This window comes from Blastomyces dermatitidis, assembly GCF_000003525.1.
Source record: "Blastomyces dermatitidis ER-3 genomic scaffold supercont1.4, whole genome shotgun sequence".
In the NCBI taxonomy this organism is placed as follows: domain Eukaryota; kingdom Fungi; phylum Ascomycota; class Eurotiomycetes; order Onygenales; family Ajellomycetaceae; genus Blastomyces; species Blastomyces dermatitidis.
Genome location: NW_025544777.1, coordinates 5,702,787 through 5,718,829, shown reverse-complemented (window position 1 = coordinate 5,718,829; position 16,043 = coordinate 5,702,787). Strand labels below are relative to the sequence as shown.

The 16,043-nt window shown below is 47.9% G+C and overlaps 4 protein-coding genes across 5 annotated transcripts; 2 read left to right on the top strand and 2 right to left on the bottom strand.

Moving 5' to 3' along the window:
• Positions 1-16: 16 nt before the first annotated feature.
• BDCG_04588 (uncharacterized protein) lies at positions 17-2,239 on the top strand (the record flags this gene model as incomplete). The annotated part of the gene is made up of 1 exon (XM_045420238.1): positions 17-2,239. One exon carries the CDS (start codon positions 17-19, stop codon positions 2,237-2,239), a length of 2,223 nt encoding a protein of 740 aa, XP_045276386.1.
• Positions 1,173-7,753, bottom strand: BDCG_04587. Of its 2 annotated transcripts, XM_045420237.1 has the most exons (3): positions 4,768-7,729; positions 4,281-4,668; positions 2,262-4,216 (listed from the first exon to the last, which is right to left on the bottom strand). In XM_045420237.1, exons 2-3 carry the CDS (start codon positions 4,552-4,554, stop codon positions 3,279-3,281), a joined length of 1,212 nt encoding a protein of 403 aa, XP_045280939.1. In that variant the 5' UTR covers positions 4,555-4,668; positions 4,768-7,729; the 3' UTR covers positions 2,262-3,278. The 2 variants fall into 2 exon arrangements, with proteins under 2 accessions (XP_045276385.1, XP_045280939.1); XM_045420236.1 differs by having other exon boundaries at positions 1,173-4,216; positions 4,281-7,753.
• Positions 7,259-12,179, top strand: BDCG_04585 (uncharacterized protein). Its single transcript, XM_045420235.1, has 3 exons — positions 7,259-7,996; positions 8,048-8,636; positions 8,693-12,179. Exons 1-3 carry the CDS (start codon positions 7,918-7,920, stop codon positions 11,514-11,516), a joined length of 3,492 nt encoding a protein of 1,163 aa, XP_045276384.1. The 5' UTR covers positions 7,259-7,917; the 3' UTR covers positions 11,517-12,179.
• BDCG_04584 (RNA lariat debranching enzyme) lies at positions 11,200-14,953 on the bottom strand. Its single transcript, XM_045420234.1, has 3 exons — positions 14,605-14,953; positions 14,424-14,525; positions 11,200-14,346 (listed from the first exon to the last, which is right to left on the bottom strand). Exons 1-3 carry the CDS (start codon positions 14,800-14,802, stop codon positions 12,100-12,102), a joined length of 2,547 nt encoding a protein of 848 aa, XP_045276383.1. The 5' UTR covers positions 14,803-14,953; the 3' UTR covers positions 11,200-12,099.
• Between the last annotated feature and the right edge of the window lie 1,090 nt (positions 14,954-16,043).

Sequence of the window (16,043 nt, the reverse complement as noted above, 5' to 3'; positions counted from 1 at the left end):
GACGCGGTCCAGCAAGATGCCATTCAGCCTCGTAATCCAAGACTCAGACGACTCGGACGCTGAACTCAGCGACATCGCTACCTCCATCGACCCACTTCAAAACAACACTACCACGGCCAATCCTGCCATTACATTACGGGGTTTTCCGCCCATCGATCAGTACGAACAACATGCCAGTAATAATAATAGCAATTATAATAATCAGGTGGTGGGAGAAACCACCATTGGAAACGGGAATGGCGCTGAGAGTAACTCGAATAATCATGGCCCCCCAAGCTTCGATCCCAACCTCAGCGTCAATTTCGATCAATTCCTCGCGTCACAATCGCAGGATCAGGCGGAGACAGGGTCCGTTTCACTGTCCCAGCAACAGAGGGAGAGGGCGTGGCTTGGGGAAGAAGATGGGGATGGTGCATATTCCAGCTTGATGCAGGCCCCTAGAAGAAGTATTTTGAAAAGGGGGAGGACGATAGATGTTAGGAAAAATGAGGTGGAAAATGTGAGTGGAGGGGAAAGGAATGTTAAGAGGAGGCGGACGATGGATGCGTCTGGAGCATTTCAAGATGCTGTCGGCAAACGTGTTGGTTTTGCTGCTGGTTCGCCGGAGCAAGATGAGGATGGCTGTGGTGTTAGGGAAGAATTATCGACTGATCGTATGATTGATACGGACGCGTCTCTATCCCCTGAAAAAGACGGTGGAGATGGTACTTTCGGAGAAGATTTGGCTAGTGAAGCCCCGAATACTCCGAGCGATCATCCCTCTGCAGCTGAAACTGTATGGGAGCCTCCGCTCACACCCGGGTCAGATGCTCGCTCCAGAAAACAACCGACAGGACGGTCAAAGTCTACACAAGGATTCGACGATACTGCTTACGATACTGAGCCAATGTCCTCTATCACCCTCGCGCGAGCACATAGGACAATGTCATCGCCCTTTATAAGCCATCCGCCACCATCCTCAACAGAGAGCACGCGCGATGAGCTTTCGCTACCGCCTGTGGTTCAAGTTGCGATAACCAATATGAGACCGACAGCAATATCAAAGAATGAGCCCTCAGCTGCAGAGAGTACTGGGATGGAGAGTGATCGGGATGAGCTGGACTGTATCAATGCAGATTTCGGCGGCATGCCGAAAGAACGCTACAAGCCACGGCCGAGTAGGTCGCGGAGTAAGGCCATCGTAATTGATACCGGTTTAGGGGTTGACGAGGTTGGTGATAGCGAGAATCCCCACGTTGAAGTTGCGGTCCCGCGTGAAGATTCCACAATCGCACAAACATGTCAATCACGCGAAGACGGAGACTCGACTGTTGCAGAGATAAGTAACAACCCAGAGGAGTTTATGTTAAATCCCACTACCCAGGATACCCCTCTTGAAGGATCTAAGCGACAACTCAAAGTGGCGAAGAAGAGGAAGGTTAAGCGGGGAAAGACTACGTCCGTGATGTTGAAGAGGGCTGTAGAATCAGATGTTGAAGATGACGTGATATGGGTAGATGAGAAGCCGGCAGACGTTATATTCAAGGATACGAGTCAGGAAACCCAACCGCCAAAGGGCCGAAAAGCTAGACGCCGCGAGGAAAGCGACAGAGAGCCGCTTAGCAACAACACCGGGAGTGCCCCGGAAGTAACTGCGCTTAAAGCGAAAACAGAAGACGAAAGCCATGTGGAACTCGACGAGGTCCAACCATTACCCTTGGGCCATACCACTGATACTGCCGCGCCCGATCCCGCTCCCGCGCCCAAGAAGCGCGGTCGAAAGCGGAAGAAGACGTCGGAGAGTCTAACTATGGAGCCGCCAATCTCCATCGCAGAAACCGAACCATCCACCGATGATAAGAAAGAGATTCAACCCCTTGTAGAGCAAGATCAGAATATCCCTGCATTGAAAGAAGCCCTGGAAGAGAAGGACTTCAAGCCGGATACCGTGACAGATATAGGACCCGCAGCGGAAGTAGATCAGGTAACACAATTCAACGAAGAAGAGCAAAAGAAACCCATTAGTGCAGACACCCTTACATCTGCACCCCATTCCAAATCTCCTCAACCGCAATCACAACCTTCAATAATAACAACCCCAGCACCCGAACCAGTCGAAACGCCCACAAAGCCCCCTATGATAACCCAGAGGGGCCCTGACAAGCACAGTCCCATCACGGTAAACAAGAAGGTATCGTATCGGGTGGGCTTGAGCCGTACGGCGAAGATCGCACCCCTGTTGAAGGTGGTTAGGAAGTAGAAAAAAATAATACTGATATTAATGGGAGTAGCATCTTAGTGAGCCACGGCCTGGCTGCAAGGGTTATCAGTATTAGTAACAGGACTTGCGTGCTCTCACATCCCCGTCCTGCACAGCGTTTTTCTCCTCCCTAGTGTGGGCTGGGACCAGATTATGCCACGTATTTTATCCCCTTTCCCATGATGATAGTTATATTTACTTCCCAACCTCAGCTTTGATTTACTCTTCGACGCATGACCGTGATGTATTATTGCTCATATCATTATACCCTATAGCTAAAGCGAATTTATTTATTATTAAGCTTTCCCGCTCCTTTACGTCACTACTCTTGCGAACCCTCTTCTCATACTCCGTATGCCTGAGATGGAGATGTGCTACTTTTTATAACATCCCTTTTCTCTATGACGGTATATACAAGGTGCCTATGAGCCGTAATGATGACACCCGCCCTGGAAGACGTTTCACCGCTCAGAATAATGGAGCAAGCATACGTTACCAGTTCTGTCAGACAGAACATACTGCATCGATAGTTTACGGTACGACAACAGTATCCGCGAGGACAGGGGGGTTGCAATAATGTTCGCTTAGTCCGTTGAAGAGCAACATGCCAGGAGCCGAAGAAGTTAATGTAACCAGATGGGTATATTAAAAGAGAAACCTATGACATTGCGAAGGGATACATGGTTCCACGGATCCCGAGAAAAATTCTGACCGCAACGCCTCGTGTAACGATAATGAGAGTCATGCATAGCCGCAAATAGAGAGCTCAGCGGAAGTAAAGCGTTCCCGCGAACGTCGTAGAGCAAGCTATAAAGACAACATGCAAAGGAGCAAGCTGGAGAAACATGACAACGCAGAATATACATCGAGACACGCATATAAAAACAGAAAAACAAACAGGAAATCTGACCCGTGTCATATCATACCAAACCGGTACGAGCCGCAGAACCAATTCTCACTCAATCTTCGGCCCCTGGAGCAACAGACATTTGCCATCAAGGAACCGACAGTCAAAGCTCAATATATATAGCTGCTAGCTCTAGAGCCCGGGCAGGTGTGCTGCACCCCGCGGGAGACCTCGGATCAGGTTAGTCTGGTTGTTTTTGGGTATTGCTCCGCTAGATGGATTTGCCCAACGACCTTGGGAATCACTTGGATAAGTCCAACGATACCAGTTCTCCGGATCATCTCCGAGGCATTCGCCTAGTGTAACTGGCTTATAGCCTGCGGCATATATTCCCTGCAACATGTGTGGAGTAAGATTGTAGACCGTTTGCTCGTGAACGTCATGAGCTATAACCAACAAAGGTTCCCCGTTGGGTTTAGCAGAAGCAAGAGCATCATCGAAAATGTCCTTGGAGCGTTTTATGAGGTAAGGGGTATCGTTGTTATAATCATCCGTATCCACATCGAAATACGCAGCATGATATCCTAGGTCATCCATCTGTTGGACGCAACCGGAGTGGTCGGAGCATCTCGAGTATGGAGGTCTCATGTAGGTTGGGAAGCCACCAAAGATATTGCGGAGAGCCATTTCATTTTTCACCATCTGGTCGAGACGTTGATTAGCAGAGAGAGCGTCAAGATCTTGATGAGCCCATGTGTGGCTAGCAATTTGATGACCACTTCTCAGCATTCGGTTTATTAATTCCCTCCACGGAAAATTCCGATCGTCTATCGATCCCTTATTGGAATTAATTCCGGTTAGGAAAAAGGTAGCCTTCGCGCCGAACGAATCAAGCATATCGAGTAGATCACGGGTATAGATATTTGGGCCATCGTCGTAGGTCAACGCAACTGTGTTGGGGATTCTACAGTTGAAAATCGGCTCGTTGGCATACGGAACTTGACCAACATGATCACGAACGACGTTTAATGTGCTATCCCCACCTGGCGTTTTTAGCGCGTCACAGCCGTTACCATAGTCGATCAAGCAATCTGGAGCCTGACAATAGTATCTCGAAATACCACAATAACCTGGGTATATTATACTGTAAGCAAGGCAGGAGCACTGCTAAAATCCCAAAACTGACGCACATACCAGATGGTGAGCAGCAGTAACTATCCTCACAAGATCCGTACTGTGGACCGCACCTCCGTTCAGGAGCGTCAAGTTTTTTCAATCCTGGTGTGGGCGTATTGCGGAGCCCGCCAAACCCTGGGGGTGGAACATGTGCTGGCGGTAGGGCGATCGGAAATTTGGGTAATATCCCTCTATTGGCCGTCTCGTGAGCCAACTCGTCATCAAGAGCGGCAGCGGATGCGAGAACGACGAGACTGAGATGGAGAGCCCACACCCAGCGGCGAGAACGCATGGTGATGATTGTTGTTGGTAAACAGGGCTTCACACAAGCTGAAGGAGTACAGATACCAAATTGAATAGTTATTTGAACAGTGAATACAACCGATATAGTTAAATGAATTGGGTACTAAAAATAAGAGAGTGGAGTCAACGAAAGTCTTGTTGTTGACCGAGTATGGCTGAGGACCGAGCGAGAGCGAGCTGGGGAAAGAGAACGGGAAAATACATTATCGCGATACGCCAAACAAACCGAAGGAGCATTGACGGACGAGCTGAGACAGGCGGCCCCTATATATCACATCGCCCTTTCCAATTCCCAAGCATGGTATAAGAGCGGCCGACCTGGTACATTCTTTCCGTCATTTTGTGTTCGTCCATCTGAAAGCAAAAACAGTAATTGAGGAAACTGCTGTGGGAAGGAAGCGGCTTGGCATGTATATATAACAAGGTCGCGGCAAGCAACATGGTGGGAACTCGACGTGAGCGGTGTAGATGGCAGGTATGTTGTTGGGGAAACGTGCGAAGGAAACGAGAGTCGCATTCTGACAACAAAGGAATTACACGTAGAATAGAGCAGGGCTATAGTGATAAACAACAAAAGAAAAACGGAAACATGGCTTCGTGCTCGGGTAGTATTACTGAAAACGAAAAGCAAAAAACAAGCAAACAATCGAGTACAACGCTGAGCATCCAGTATTATACATAAGGAAAATTCAGAGGGTCATAGAGGCGGACTGGAGATAATAAAAGAGGACCTAAGCGGCAGTTAGCTCAATCGCAGCTTGGTTGGGAATTGGGAGACTTATAAAAAAATTATGGCCGTTCCCCTTGCAAACGGGGAACGGAAAAGGACTTCCGGAAGCATTACCACTGCAGAGGAATATCGCTCGCTTTGCCTTCTTAGCCCAGGGATCCCCCTCGCTCCCCGCTGCTAGCCATCCACGTAGAGCTAAACACACCGGTAAACGCTAGACCAACACAAACACTTCATCCGTTCACCTCCGCTGGAACCAATAGCCCAACGCGTTGTAACATGATGCCTAAAAGGGACATGGAAGATGGAAAAGAATATGGGCAGACACCAAATACAGACAAGCCTAAGCTTTGATCCTCACTCGAGAGAGGTCCTGACTTGGTGCACGTTCCAAACCGAATTTCCATCCATCCGCAATTTTGCACATGAAACAAGGCCAGGACATTTACGAAACCAACGGAAAAGTTTCGGGGTTTTGAGGCGTAAAATGAAAGGTCGTAACTGCAGTAGATCGCTCGCGATGGTCAAATTCCTCTTGGGCGTTAGGCGAATAGAAAGGGGCAGCTGGGCTGTTCGGCAACGTAGCTAAAATTCTCATACCTGCGGCATGCTCTGAAGATCCCAGGATGAAGAAACCCGTCCTATCCTTGTCTGCTGCGTAGGGAGTGACGAATCCACCGTGTAGTTCATTCACAATCGCTCTCCTCCATTCTGCGTTTGTTTCCCTCGATGTCTGTTTTTGTCCTAATATCCAAGTATCCAAGCCCAACACTCGACGTTTCAAACCCCGAAATCTTTCGAGACCGGGACGGAGCCTCTCTTGTTTGTAATACAGTAGCCTCAGAGACTAGTTTTTGTTTCCTCTCCAACTGCACTGAAGATAAAGCTAGATGCAGCTGGAGGGCGTTTGAAAGCGGACAAAAGACATCCTCAAAAACCGCTTTTTCCTTCCGCTCGCTATATGGAATGCCTTCCAGCTATCGGTAGGTAGGGTTCTGGGCACCCTTGAAGAAACTTCGCAGGCAGCCAGTTGTCGGCACTCACTCAGGACTGCAGGCTAGACTTGCAGCGAGGTGACTAACGCGGCGGATCGGGACGCTTGGGAACAAGCTAACACTCATGGCTAGTGCCGCAGTGAAAGGCCAACAAGCAGTAGTTTGAACAATGGGGCAATGGGGTGGATGGTAGGGGTCTGGCAGGCCGTGGAGGCACAGTCAGAGGTTCGGGATATGTACGGGACAGCCAACCATGGAAAGCAACGGACACCAACACGTTATACGTCCCAAAATGGGAATCAATAGTTGAGGACAATTTCTTGTCTTCACTAACGATACATCACTCAGTCTCGGCTGGGGTTATAATACCGCTATGGACGCAAAGAAGGCAACCGGAACATGACAACAAGCGCGAATTCTTAACGGCAATCTAGAAAAGCTACCAGTTAAGACGACCACGCATATGCTTGTCGTCTTGTTGACCTTGCTTACGAACCATGTTACTCTAGTAAACAGACAACATGGAACGATTCCGGCAAGTGGATCCCCAAGAATCGACTCGCAAAATGCATCAGTGGTGGTCGGTGTGTAGGCAACCATCCTTCTTCGGACGGATTTGTTGCGTTCGAAGATCAATGCTCTTCCAACAGACGGAAAGATAAGCCCGCTACTAATTTGAGAGCGGGTATAACGACAGGTGTATGCAACGGCGTGATCCAAAGGTTCTATGGCTCCCAAAGGCAATTCCCAAACACAGGGATGCCCGACATGTCCCACAAACCATATCCCATTTCCTTTTCCCAAAGAACGGATCGAGCATTTGACTGACCATCCCTTCGGTGATCCAAGTGTTTTAAGTCCAGCAGATAAACTGACACGTGTTCCTTTTGGACGCTTTAAAACGCATAGTAAATCATCTTTATTCCACTCTGGACATCAAACATCTTTTCACCCAACTTGAATCGTCAAACGATTCAAACGAGTTAATCAGACATCTGACAACTATTGACCGCGAGGCTGACGTCCAAAAGGACAACCGACGATGTAACTTAGGGTTAAGTTCCAATATCCACCCACACCCCACTATGCAGTCTCGTGAGGGCAATAAGCTGTGACGTGACAGGAACAGTGAGGGGCCTTGAGCGCGTGAGACGGTTATTGGAGAACTGTGGGGAGGCTGAACTGTATGTATGGTGCCTATATCAGGCAAGAGAGTGGTGAACGAGGAGTGCTTTGATGCGGGCGTGACAGGATCGAAGTATATTGATAGAACGACACGAATCGAGGTTAAAAAACAAAAGCATTCGGAAATAAAGAAGTACAGCAATTAGAAATACGCAACACTTATGGCAACGACATCCTTCTAGCAGAAAGACTCAAGAGGAATCAAGTCGAAACATCAACAGAAACGTTGTTGGACCTTCAACATGGACGAGCGCGATTTCCAGCCTCAAATAAGGTTTCCACTTGAGACGCGTCGGGCACGTGAACATTTATTACCCAAGCGCGATCTAAATTCACGTGACATGTCGGCCAATACGTCATTTTCTAATTTGATACATAGAATCAAAATGGTCCATCGAACATACGCCGCCGTAATCTGTAGAGATATTGTTACTGCAGGGCTATGAAAATGGGCAGTTCGGGGCAGCTCATGAAGATACTTGATGACGCGCATGAGTTTTTGAACCCGGTTTTAAAAAGAGGCACGCAACCTTAACATCTAACTCATCCAAACGCAGCTAACTCTCTTCAAGAGGAGATACAGAAATCTCGCGGCGATTCTCTCGTCCAAATTCTAGCTCGAAAAATCCCAGTTCAAGGCAAAGAAGATGACAGCACTACTTTTCATGTGATTCAACGGGCACTAGATCTTCTTGTGACAATTCATCGTGCCTATATTGATTCAAGTCTGGACGTTGGGATCGAAAATTCCAAAAGAAATGGACGCAGAGAAGACCCCGTTCTTGAAGATACCAGGCGGCGACGGGTGATCCATGGCCTACTTGATCTCATTTCCCTTGAGGGCATATACCCTGCACTATCCCAGGGAGTTGGGATTCCGCTTCAGCAACGGGTTCTGTCTGTTCTCCCCACTGGCGTTGTTGCAACACAGGCAGAAGCGACTTCCGCCAACAAACCACACGATGAACGTCTATTACTTTTTATAATAGACACTTTAAGGCCCGTTGTTTGTGATAAACACTCTGGTATTCAACCGATAATTATGGGAAGAATTCTCGCTGATATATTGTGTGCTACCGCGGAGCTCGCATTTCATTCACATTCTCTGCCACAGAAGCAAATTACCACATATAGGGAACTATTTCAAACGATCATTGAAGAGTAAGGCACTAATTTATGTTTCTATATGTATGCGTCGGCTAAATATCTCCATCCAGATCCCCAACACCCTCGTTGCTAACGCTCCTCTCATCGTTTGTCCAAACAAGTTCTGCGTCATGGTTCAAAAACATAATCTCTTCTCAGCTATCGCAGGTTCCTTTACGTAAAGATGGTGTGTTCCAAATCGTTCTTTTTATAGCCTCCCAATTTGCACCGGTTTTGGGGCAACAACCTGCGGATACCGCGCCCTCTCAAGGTCCTCCAATCACCGTGCAAGCTATCATGCAAACATCTCGTTTACTTTCCTCACTTCCTCAAGGAATTTCGGCGGACGACTATTTCTGTAATACTGCTCCAAAATTGCTGGCGCTTTTAGATGGGGATGAACCGGATTTTCAGAAAACGGCATCGTACGTGATTGGTAGTGGAATACTCGGAAAACGGGCTCTTGGAGAGCCAGGTGCGATTGGTTATAGGATATTCGTGAAACCTATCCTCGACTCACTCCATGGCAATATGACAAACGAGGTTGCTGCGTGGCTGAGAAGGTTTTCGTCAGATGGCTCTGCATTAACAGGAAGCCCACTAGATAACTTGGAGGGCGTAGTCCTCATAGATGAACCAAAGTTGCTCCTATCCATTACAAGGCTGAGCGCTCTAGTTTTATTACACCCAAATCCCGGCCTTTTAAAACGGCTCGTTCAACCTGTCTTACTTCCGCTATGGGCATTGGGGTGCTACGCCAGAGAGCATAGAAAATCATTATGGTATGGCAAAGTCTCTAGGCTCCTGCAGACCTTTTTCAGTGTGTCAGCTGGGATATCAAGATACGAGAAACTGTCCGATAATATACTGTGGGACGGAGGAAGTACCTGGACATTTGGCCCCGGCCAAAAAGGCGGCATTTCGATTAGAAAACGCACAGAATCTCTAGCTCAGGAAACACCCAATGCAATGCTTCTCGTGAAGATTTTGGATGACCGCATTGATAGCGTCTTAGAACTGCTGGCCATGGACCCCCAATCCGAGGAGCTTGCTGGTGATGTTTTTCTCCACGTTAGCCAGAAATGGCTACTTGGGTCTTCAGAACAACACGACAAGAACAAGCCAGAACTTTTGCAAGCTGGTGAGGATATGCATATCACTCTGCAGAAGCTGGCCAGTGCGAAATTCACGGAGAAATTGCTCAACAAGTTCAAAGATGGTTTATCACAGCACCCTGACAAGATATTGGGAATCATCGAGCAGTTGATACAAAGCGAGGTCGTTTTGAGGACAAACAAAGCCCGCGGGAAATCGAAGAATTCATCATTTCGGTTTTTAAGTAACATCGTTGAGAACCAGGAGGTTACTGAAAGCGATAATCCAGAGCAATCCGAGTCTCTATCGGCTGCATTCAGTCTTCTTTCTACCATCCTCACTTCTCCCGGTTTTTCCTTGTCAGAAACACTGTCTTCAATTATTCAAAGAATAAAATTCCAGTTGGACACGCTACTACCCCTCTTGCCGCCTCCCCTTGTACAACCTGCAACCACCGCGTCAATGCTTGCTGAAATCACTCTCTCCTCTTCATTGCCTGCTGAACGGAAGTCCGAGGCAGTTTCTTCACGGATATCGGACCTGGAAACACATCGCAAAGCTCTCGAACATATCTCATCCCAGTTACCTCCAATACAGGCAGAAGGGCTTACTCTTCTCTCACGTCTGATCACCCAATCGTCACCAGTCCTTGATATACCTGCCACCCTCTCACTTCTCCTTTCTTTAATCACCAATTCAGATGCCGAATCGTCATCAAACGATGAATTTATTTACCTGAATGTTGTTAAGATTATTGGAGTTCTTGCGTCCAAGCACCCACGTACAGTAATTAAGACCCTTGCAGAGCGTTATGCAGATAGAAGCGAACAACATAGCCTCGATCAACGATTGAGAATCGGGGAGGCATTGTTGCGGACGGTCCAGGAGCTAGGAAATGCATTGGTCGAGAACACGGCCAGAACACTCGGCGAAACCATGATCGCAGTAGCGGGGAGGCGCGGCAGGAAGCCTTCCGCAAAACGGGCCAGAGAGGAAATGGCGGAGAAGAAATCAAAAACGCAACCGGCGGAGACGGAAGACGATGCACTAGACCGTGAAGCTGCAGACTTAATGCAGCAGATTGACGAAGCAATGGATCCAGAGGCAGAAAATCCAGCTCTCACAGCTTACTCCGCTAATATAATCGATGCATGGGCTGCCGGAGCTGCGTCTGACCTAGAGCCGGATGATCTACGCATTCGGGCATCCGCTATGTCTATCCTCGCATCAGCCATCCAGACAAACCTCGCAGGTCTTGGGCCGTCCATTGCATCCTCGTCTGTTGATCTAGCACTATCAACTCTGAACCTTGAGCGGGGTCGCGAGAGTGTCATCCTGCGACGAGCCGCCGTCATTCTACTTCTTGATCTCGTCAAGGTGCTCGACGCAGCCAGGGAAAGCGGGATTAACCTCGGTTTCGGATTCTCCTATTATAATAATAATAGTAATAGCAATAGCAATAGTAACCCGTCTGTGGGCTTCAACAACGATCAACAAAGGTATCCGAACGAGGGAGCCATCGGCAACATACCCGATTGTCTCCGCATCTTAACATTCGTGGAAAGTAACGAAACCGACCCTATCGTCCGTGGGCACATACGAGTGCTTATCGAGAGCTTAGAGGCATGGCTTGAAAAGTCGTTGTTGTGGGGAGTAAGAACTCGTGAGGGCATGGATGAGCAACCTAGGTTCGAGTTGGGGGATCGTTTGGCTGGATTGGAAATTCATCCGCATCTGGGTGGTGATGAGAGTGCAGGTCAGCCGTCGGTGCAAGGGCCAAGGATCGAGGAAATTGAATAGGCCGTCTGCTCGTAGGGGAGGGTGCACGCGGGCATTGCGTTTTAGTATTTGCGAATGCCATATGTATTATTCCATGTATGTAATGAAGTGGTCTTTTCTTGTTAGCATATATACAGACAGACCCGCTGTGAATGCCAAAGTACTATCTTTCCTGAGCATAAGATGAGGGCTTTACCCATCATACTTCTGATTCGGCTTAAGCTGCCTTCCTTGAGCACAATAATGAACGATTCATCGAGTGGAGGTTTTTCGTTAGGGTAGGTGATTGGGATCGATGCCTCCGATCATGGGGTATCTATCAGGCTCTATCAGGGAAGCTAGATCCCCCTAAACCAGTGATGAAATCGTTGATTATACCCAGCAAATAAATTTGTTTTCTGTTAAGTGTCGTGTCTAGTCATACATGCAGAGTGAAAAAAACATCTCACAGCCCATTTCGCCTGCCCTGTGACCCATTCTCAAAGCAGATTACAGAACAAGTCAATATGAAAAGAAAAAATAAAGAGAAAAATGAGGTAAAATGAAAGAAAAAAAATGTCCTTGAAACCTCAAAAGCGGAGCACGCAGTCCCAGTTCTGTATTTTTATATCGGGGGACCATAATATCCCCCACGGCCACCTCGCCCTCCACGCCCTCCCCTGCCTCCACCTCCCCGCCCTCCACGACCACCTTGCCAACGCCCACCCTCCCTCCCCCCCCCTCTCCCCCTCCCCCCCCCTCTCCCCCTCCCCCTCCCCCTCCCAAAAGAATGAACAGAGCCATCCTGATGGCCCCGAGAACGCTGTCCATACCTTGACTGAGGAGGCTCCGGACGCGGCCCTGCATCAGCACGCGCAAACCGCTCCTCATCACTAGCATGAAACTTATTCTCAATCCCGACAAGTTCGCAAAACCGTGCTGTTTGTGGGTTCGTGCACTCTGGCGGCATCTCGGTTGTCATTATGGAAATGGCAGGGTCGTAGACGGGGGCGGTGATGGAGAAGTTGTGCGGGATGGTCATCCTGCCTGGTTTGACGATATTTTCTTCTACCCATTGCGCCGCAGCGAGGATATCGGGCTTGTAACCGGCATCTCCCTTGTTTGGTGGGACGGAGGCGTTAGGGTCACCGAGTATGAGTTCATCAGCGAAAGCTCGAGTGATAGCGAGCCATTCCTTGTCATACTTCAATTGGTAAGGCCGGCTCTCTTCTCCAATTTCTTCCTCCTCGGGGGATGAGATGGCGGAGTATTCGACCAATTCTATAAATTGTCTCCGTGTTTCACATTTATCTAGGGCGAGGAATTCGGTTACTGTATTTTTGATGGCCTCCGGTAGGGTAGGCTCGAAAATGGGAGTATGACCCGGAACTGGTTGTGGTTTCCTGAAACTTGCTGGTAGTTGGTCTAAAATGTCGGCAGGGATATCGTCCAATTGTAGAGCCCCAGTCGCATTCGCGGTTGCTGTAGGGGTTTGGATATGTGCTACTTCCGCTTTCTCAAATGAAGTACCGGAGTCAATTTCCATTACATCCGTATTTTTCGGTATAGCGCTCGTCGTATCCTCCTGCTCAAGTTTTTCCGAAGTTTCAGATGAGCTATCAAGACTAATATCGATCTCATCGGTATTCCTAACCGTAGTTACCCCGCCTCTTTCCTCTTGTTCCGTGACTTTCCCAGGTTCCTGCGAGTCATACCCGATTTTTGCAACATCCTCAATTTCGCGTTGTAGGCCATCGTCCTTAACCCCAATCTTCTTCCACGTTAGCTGGTAATTTACCTCCGGTCTACTTATAAACCCAGCCTCGACCTGTTTTTCATAGTCTGCTGCCTCTTCCATGAGGCGCGCCCCCTCCTCAGCATCATTTTTAGTTGCAACTGAGTGGAAGTTCTGCCAGGCTGATAGCTGCGCACGTTCACGTTCTGCTCGTTGAGTAGGATTTTGTTGCTGTGGAATACTTTCGATGCCCTCTGTTGATAGCGTTGTGGGTTCGGTTTCGCCGCCGGGGGTTGACAATATTGTCTCCTCTCTCATTGCCGTGCCTGTGATCGTTGTCGATGGTTCGTTTGGTGATATTCGCAGTGCATTAGACACCTCTTCGACGACAGGAGTAGATCTTATGCCTTCATTTGTAGACCCCGACACCTCAGCTGGTTCATCGGCAATAATAGATGGCGAGGCGCCAGCATCGCCTCCCAGCTGTGGCTGGTGGGGTTGCTGGTTCGAAGCAAATCTATCTTTCAATCCCGCTGGCTTATAGTCGCCATGTATTAAATTTGCAGTGTATTTGCAGTGGAGATGTGCAGAAAACCAGTAGGGTGGCCGAAGGCGATCCAGAACGTATCTCGCAGCAACGCTGCCTAATCTCCCTGAATTGGCGTCTGGTTCAAACAATGGCTTTTTCTGAAACAGCTTTTGAAAGTCACCATGCCATTCAATACCCTGAGGCCAGTCATGGCTTAGACCCAAATCAACCTGGGTCCGGATTTGAAGCAGCTTGCGCACGTCAAGTTCCCTGACATGGTAAATGCTCTGGATATCGGAGCGGTTATACGGGAGCCTCTCGAAATGAGGTTTCCGATAGTCATACCCTTTCCATATACCCGAGATACCGGCGATTCTAAGAGGTCCACAGCGGATGACATTGGCAGCGCCAAGGTAGTAAATGTTAGGGGCGACCCAACCTCCATAATAAAGCTCAAAGAGATGATTGCTGGCTTCGTGGTTTCCGCCAACAAAGATGGTCAAATAGGGGGCGACACGGGCACCACTGTAATACTCATGGAAATCTCCAATCTGTCTGTACTTCTGCGGGACTGACATGCAGCTCAAGTCATACGAGTTGCGCACTGCCTAGCGGAGAGGAATGGATGAGAACAACGGAAGCAAACATATGTGTAAGAGCCTAAAGAGGAGGGAAATGGTCTCACCTGAAAGTCGCCACCAATGATGAGAAGGTCAACGCCATCCCAGCCCTTGATTTCTGCCGCTCTGGTGACTGACGTGTATATATCATTCAATTTCCCGTGTCCCTGGTTGCGATTAGCCCAATATTCCAGTATCACACGAAGATGTTAACATCAGTATAGCCAAGATGGAAGTAAAACATACACAGCCCTCAAGAGCCACTCTTAGACTTCGGGAAGGAGGAGTGGGAATATGCTGCATGTTGAATAGTCTTGAATGTTGATATATGCAGTATGAGGTTCTCTGAGCGAAGCACAACCCTTTCAAAGAACGAACAACACGTTTGCCTCTAAAAAAATTAAAATAAGAAGGACAGAGTACAGCTGCAAGGGCTGCACTCATATCCCAGTGCCTTCTTTACTATCTTGTCTGATAGGTTACGTTGCTGTTGTTGCTTGCACTGTAGATTCATTTTTGTATTTTATTGGTGTTTAAATATAATAGCCCTGAGAAATTCCTTGAGGCTTCTCTGGATGTTGATTATTAAGCTGACAGGTTTCCCAGTTTCCGCAAATGTCAACTCTTCTGCCCTTGAATAATATCAAGTAATTATTGAGTAGCAGTGTCGCCTACAGTTTTGATTCACTCATACTTAAGTATCCTTCTATTCCTTTTTCACTGCTACTGACGTCTGTTTGTAGATACGTAAGTTCCTAGCCCAGGGCTTAAAGAGTGATGTTACATCTGTACTGCTCTATAGATTCATTCTTAGGATCCTACACTTAATCAATGTTGAGATGGGTATCGTAGAGCAGTGTATGCGATAATAAATAAATTACAAGTCTGCAACCCCGTCAGGCCTTTGATCCTTTTTCTTACCCCGCTGGCTTTGTTGCTAATAAAGAAATGGCTGTTGACAGTGGGGGAACTTCCTTGTCATATTGTTGTCTATTTAAGTCGGAGAAAAAAGAGAAAAAAAGAAAAACAAGGGAACAATGGGAGAAAGAATTTTGTTTCATTGGAGTTAGCTTCGTCAGACTGCATTCCCACAACTGCAACATTTCATGGGGAAATATCCAGAGGTATGAGAGGGATAAAACGGATCCCCACTCAGTAACTCGTTCAATCATTGCATAAACAATGTCTATATATATATATATATATATATGTGTGTGTGTGTGTGTGTGTGTGTGTGTCCCTGTCACCTAAAGCTGTGCCCCGTCCTACACGGAAGAAGATATTCATTCGACTGTTAACTGGGGATAATCTGAGCGAGGTTTAAAGGGGTCCGCTTTCCCGGCCTATCTTTAACACCAGTCAAGGTAATTCTGGGAAGCAAATGCGGTCCTACGCTGATTGAAAATGGCCTTTTCATTGCCACATGTAATGTCGCCTAGTGACAGGGGCGGATGAAGGATCGTTCGAGTTCAAGTGCGTGTTCAACTGCCTGACTCCTCGCTTTCACAAAACTTATTTTTGGTCTATAGTTCTGGCATGTAGGACCAAAAATTTTCCCCGACGGCATTTGGTGTATTGTGGTAGTAGAAGAATGGCTGGGAATGGTACATGTATGTACATACATATATTCTGTAGGAGCTTTTCTGTGGCACTTGCAACGGTTGGGGTAACATAGGACAAGTTCC

Excerpts from the sequence above, each read along its gene's own strand:
- BDCG_04587 (XM_045420236.1), bottom strand. The coding sequence starts at position 4,554 with ATGCGTTCTCGCCGCTGGGTGTGGGCTCTCCATCTCAGTCTCGTCGTT. Across the intron at positions 4,217-4,280 it reads TTACTGCTGCTCACCATCTG|GTTATTGTGGTATTTCGAGA; the intron begins GTATGTGCGTCA and ends TAATATACCCAG.
- BDCG_04585 (XM_045420235.1), top strand. The coding sequence starts at position 7,918 with ATGAAAATGGGCAGTTCGGGGCAGCTCATGAAGATACTTGATGACGCG. Across the intron at positions 7,997-8,047 it reads GAACCCGGTTTTAAAAAGAG|AGGAGATACAGAAATCTCGC; the intron begins GCACGCAACCTT and ends ACTCTCTTCAAG. Across the intron at positions 8,637-8,692 it reads TTTCAAACGATCATTGAAGA|ATCCCCAACACCCTCGTTGC; the intron begins GTAAGGCACTAA and ends ATCTCCATCCAG.
- BDCG_04584 (XM_045420234.1), bottom strand. The coding sequence starts at position 14,802 with ATGAGTGCAGCCCTTGCAGCTGTACTCTGTCCTTCTTATTTTAATTTT. Across the intron at positions 14,526-14,604 it reads GAGTGGCTCTTGAGGGCTGT|GGACACGGGAAATTGAATGA; the intron begins GTATGTTTTACT and ends AATCGCAACCAG. Across the intron at positions 14,347-14,423 it reads TCATTGGTGGCGACTTTCAG|GCAGTGCGCAACTCGTATGA; the intron begins GTGAGACCATTT and ends CCTCTCCGCTAG.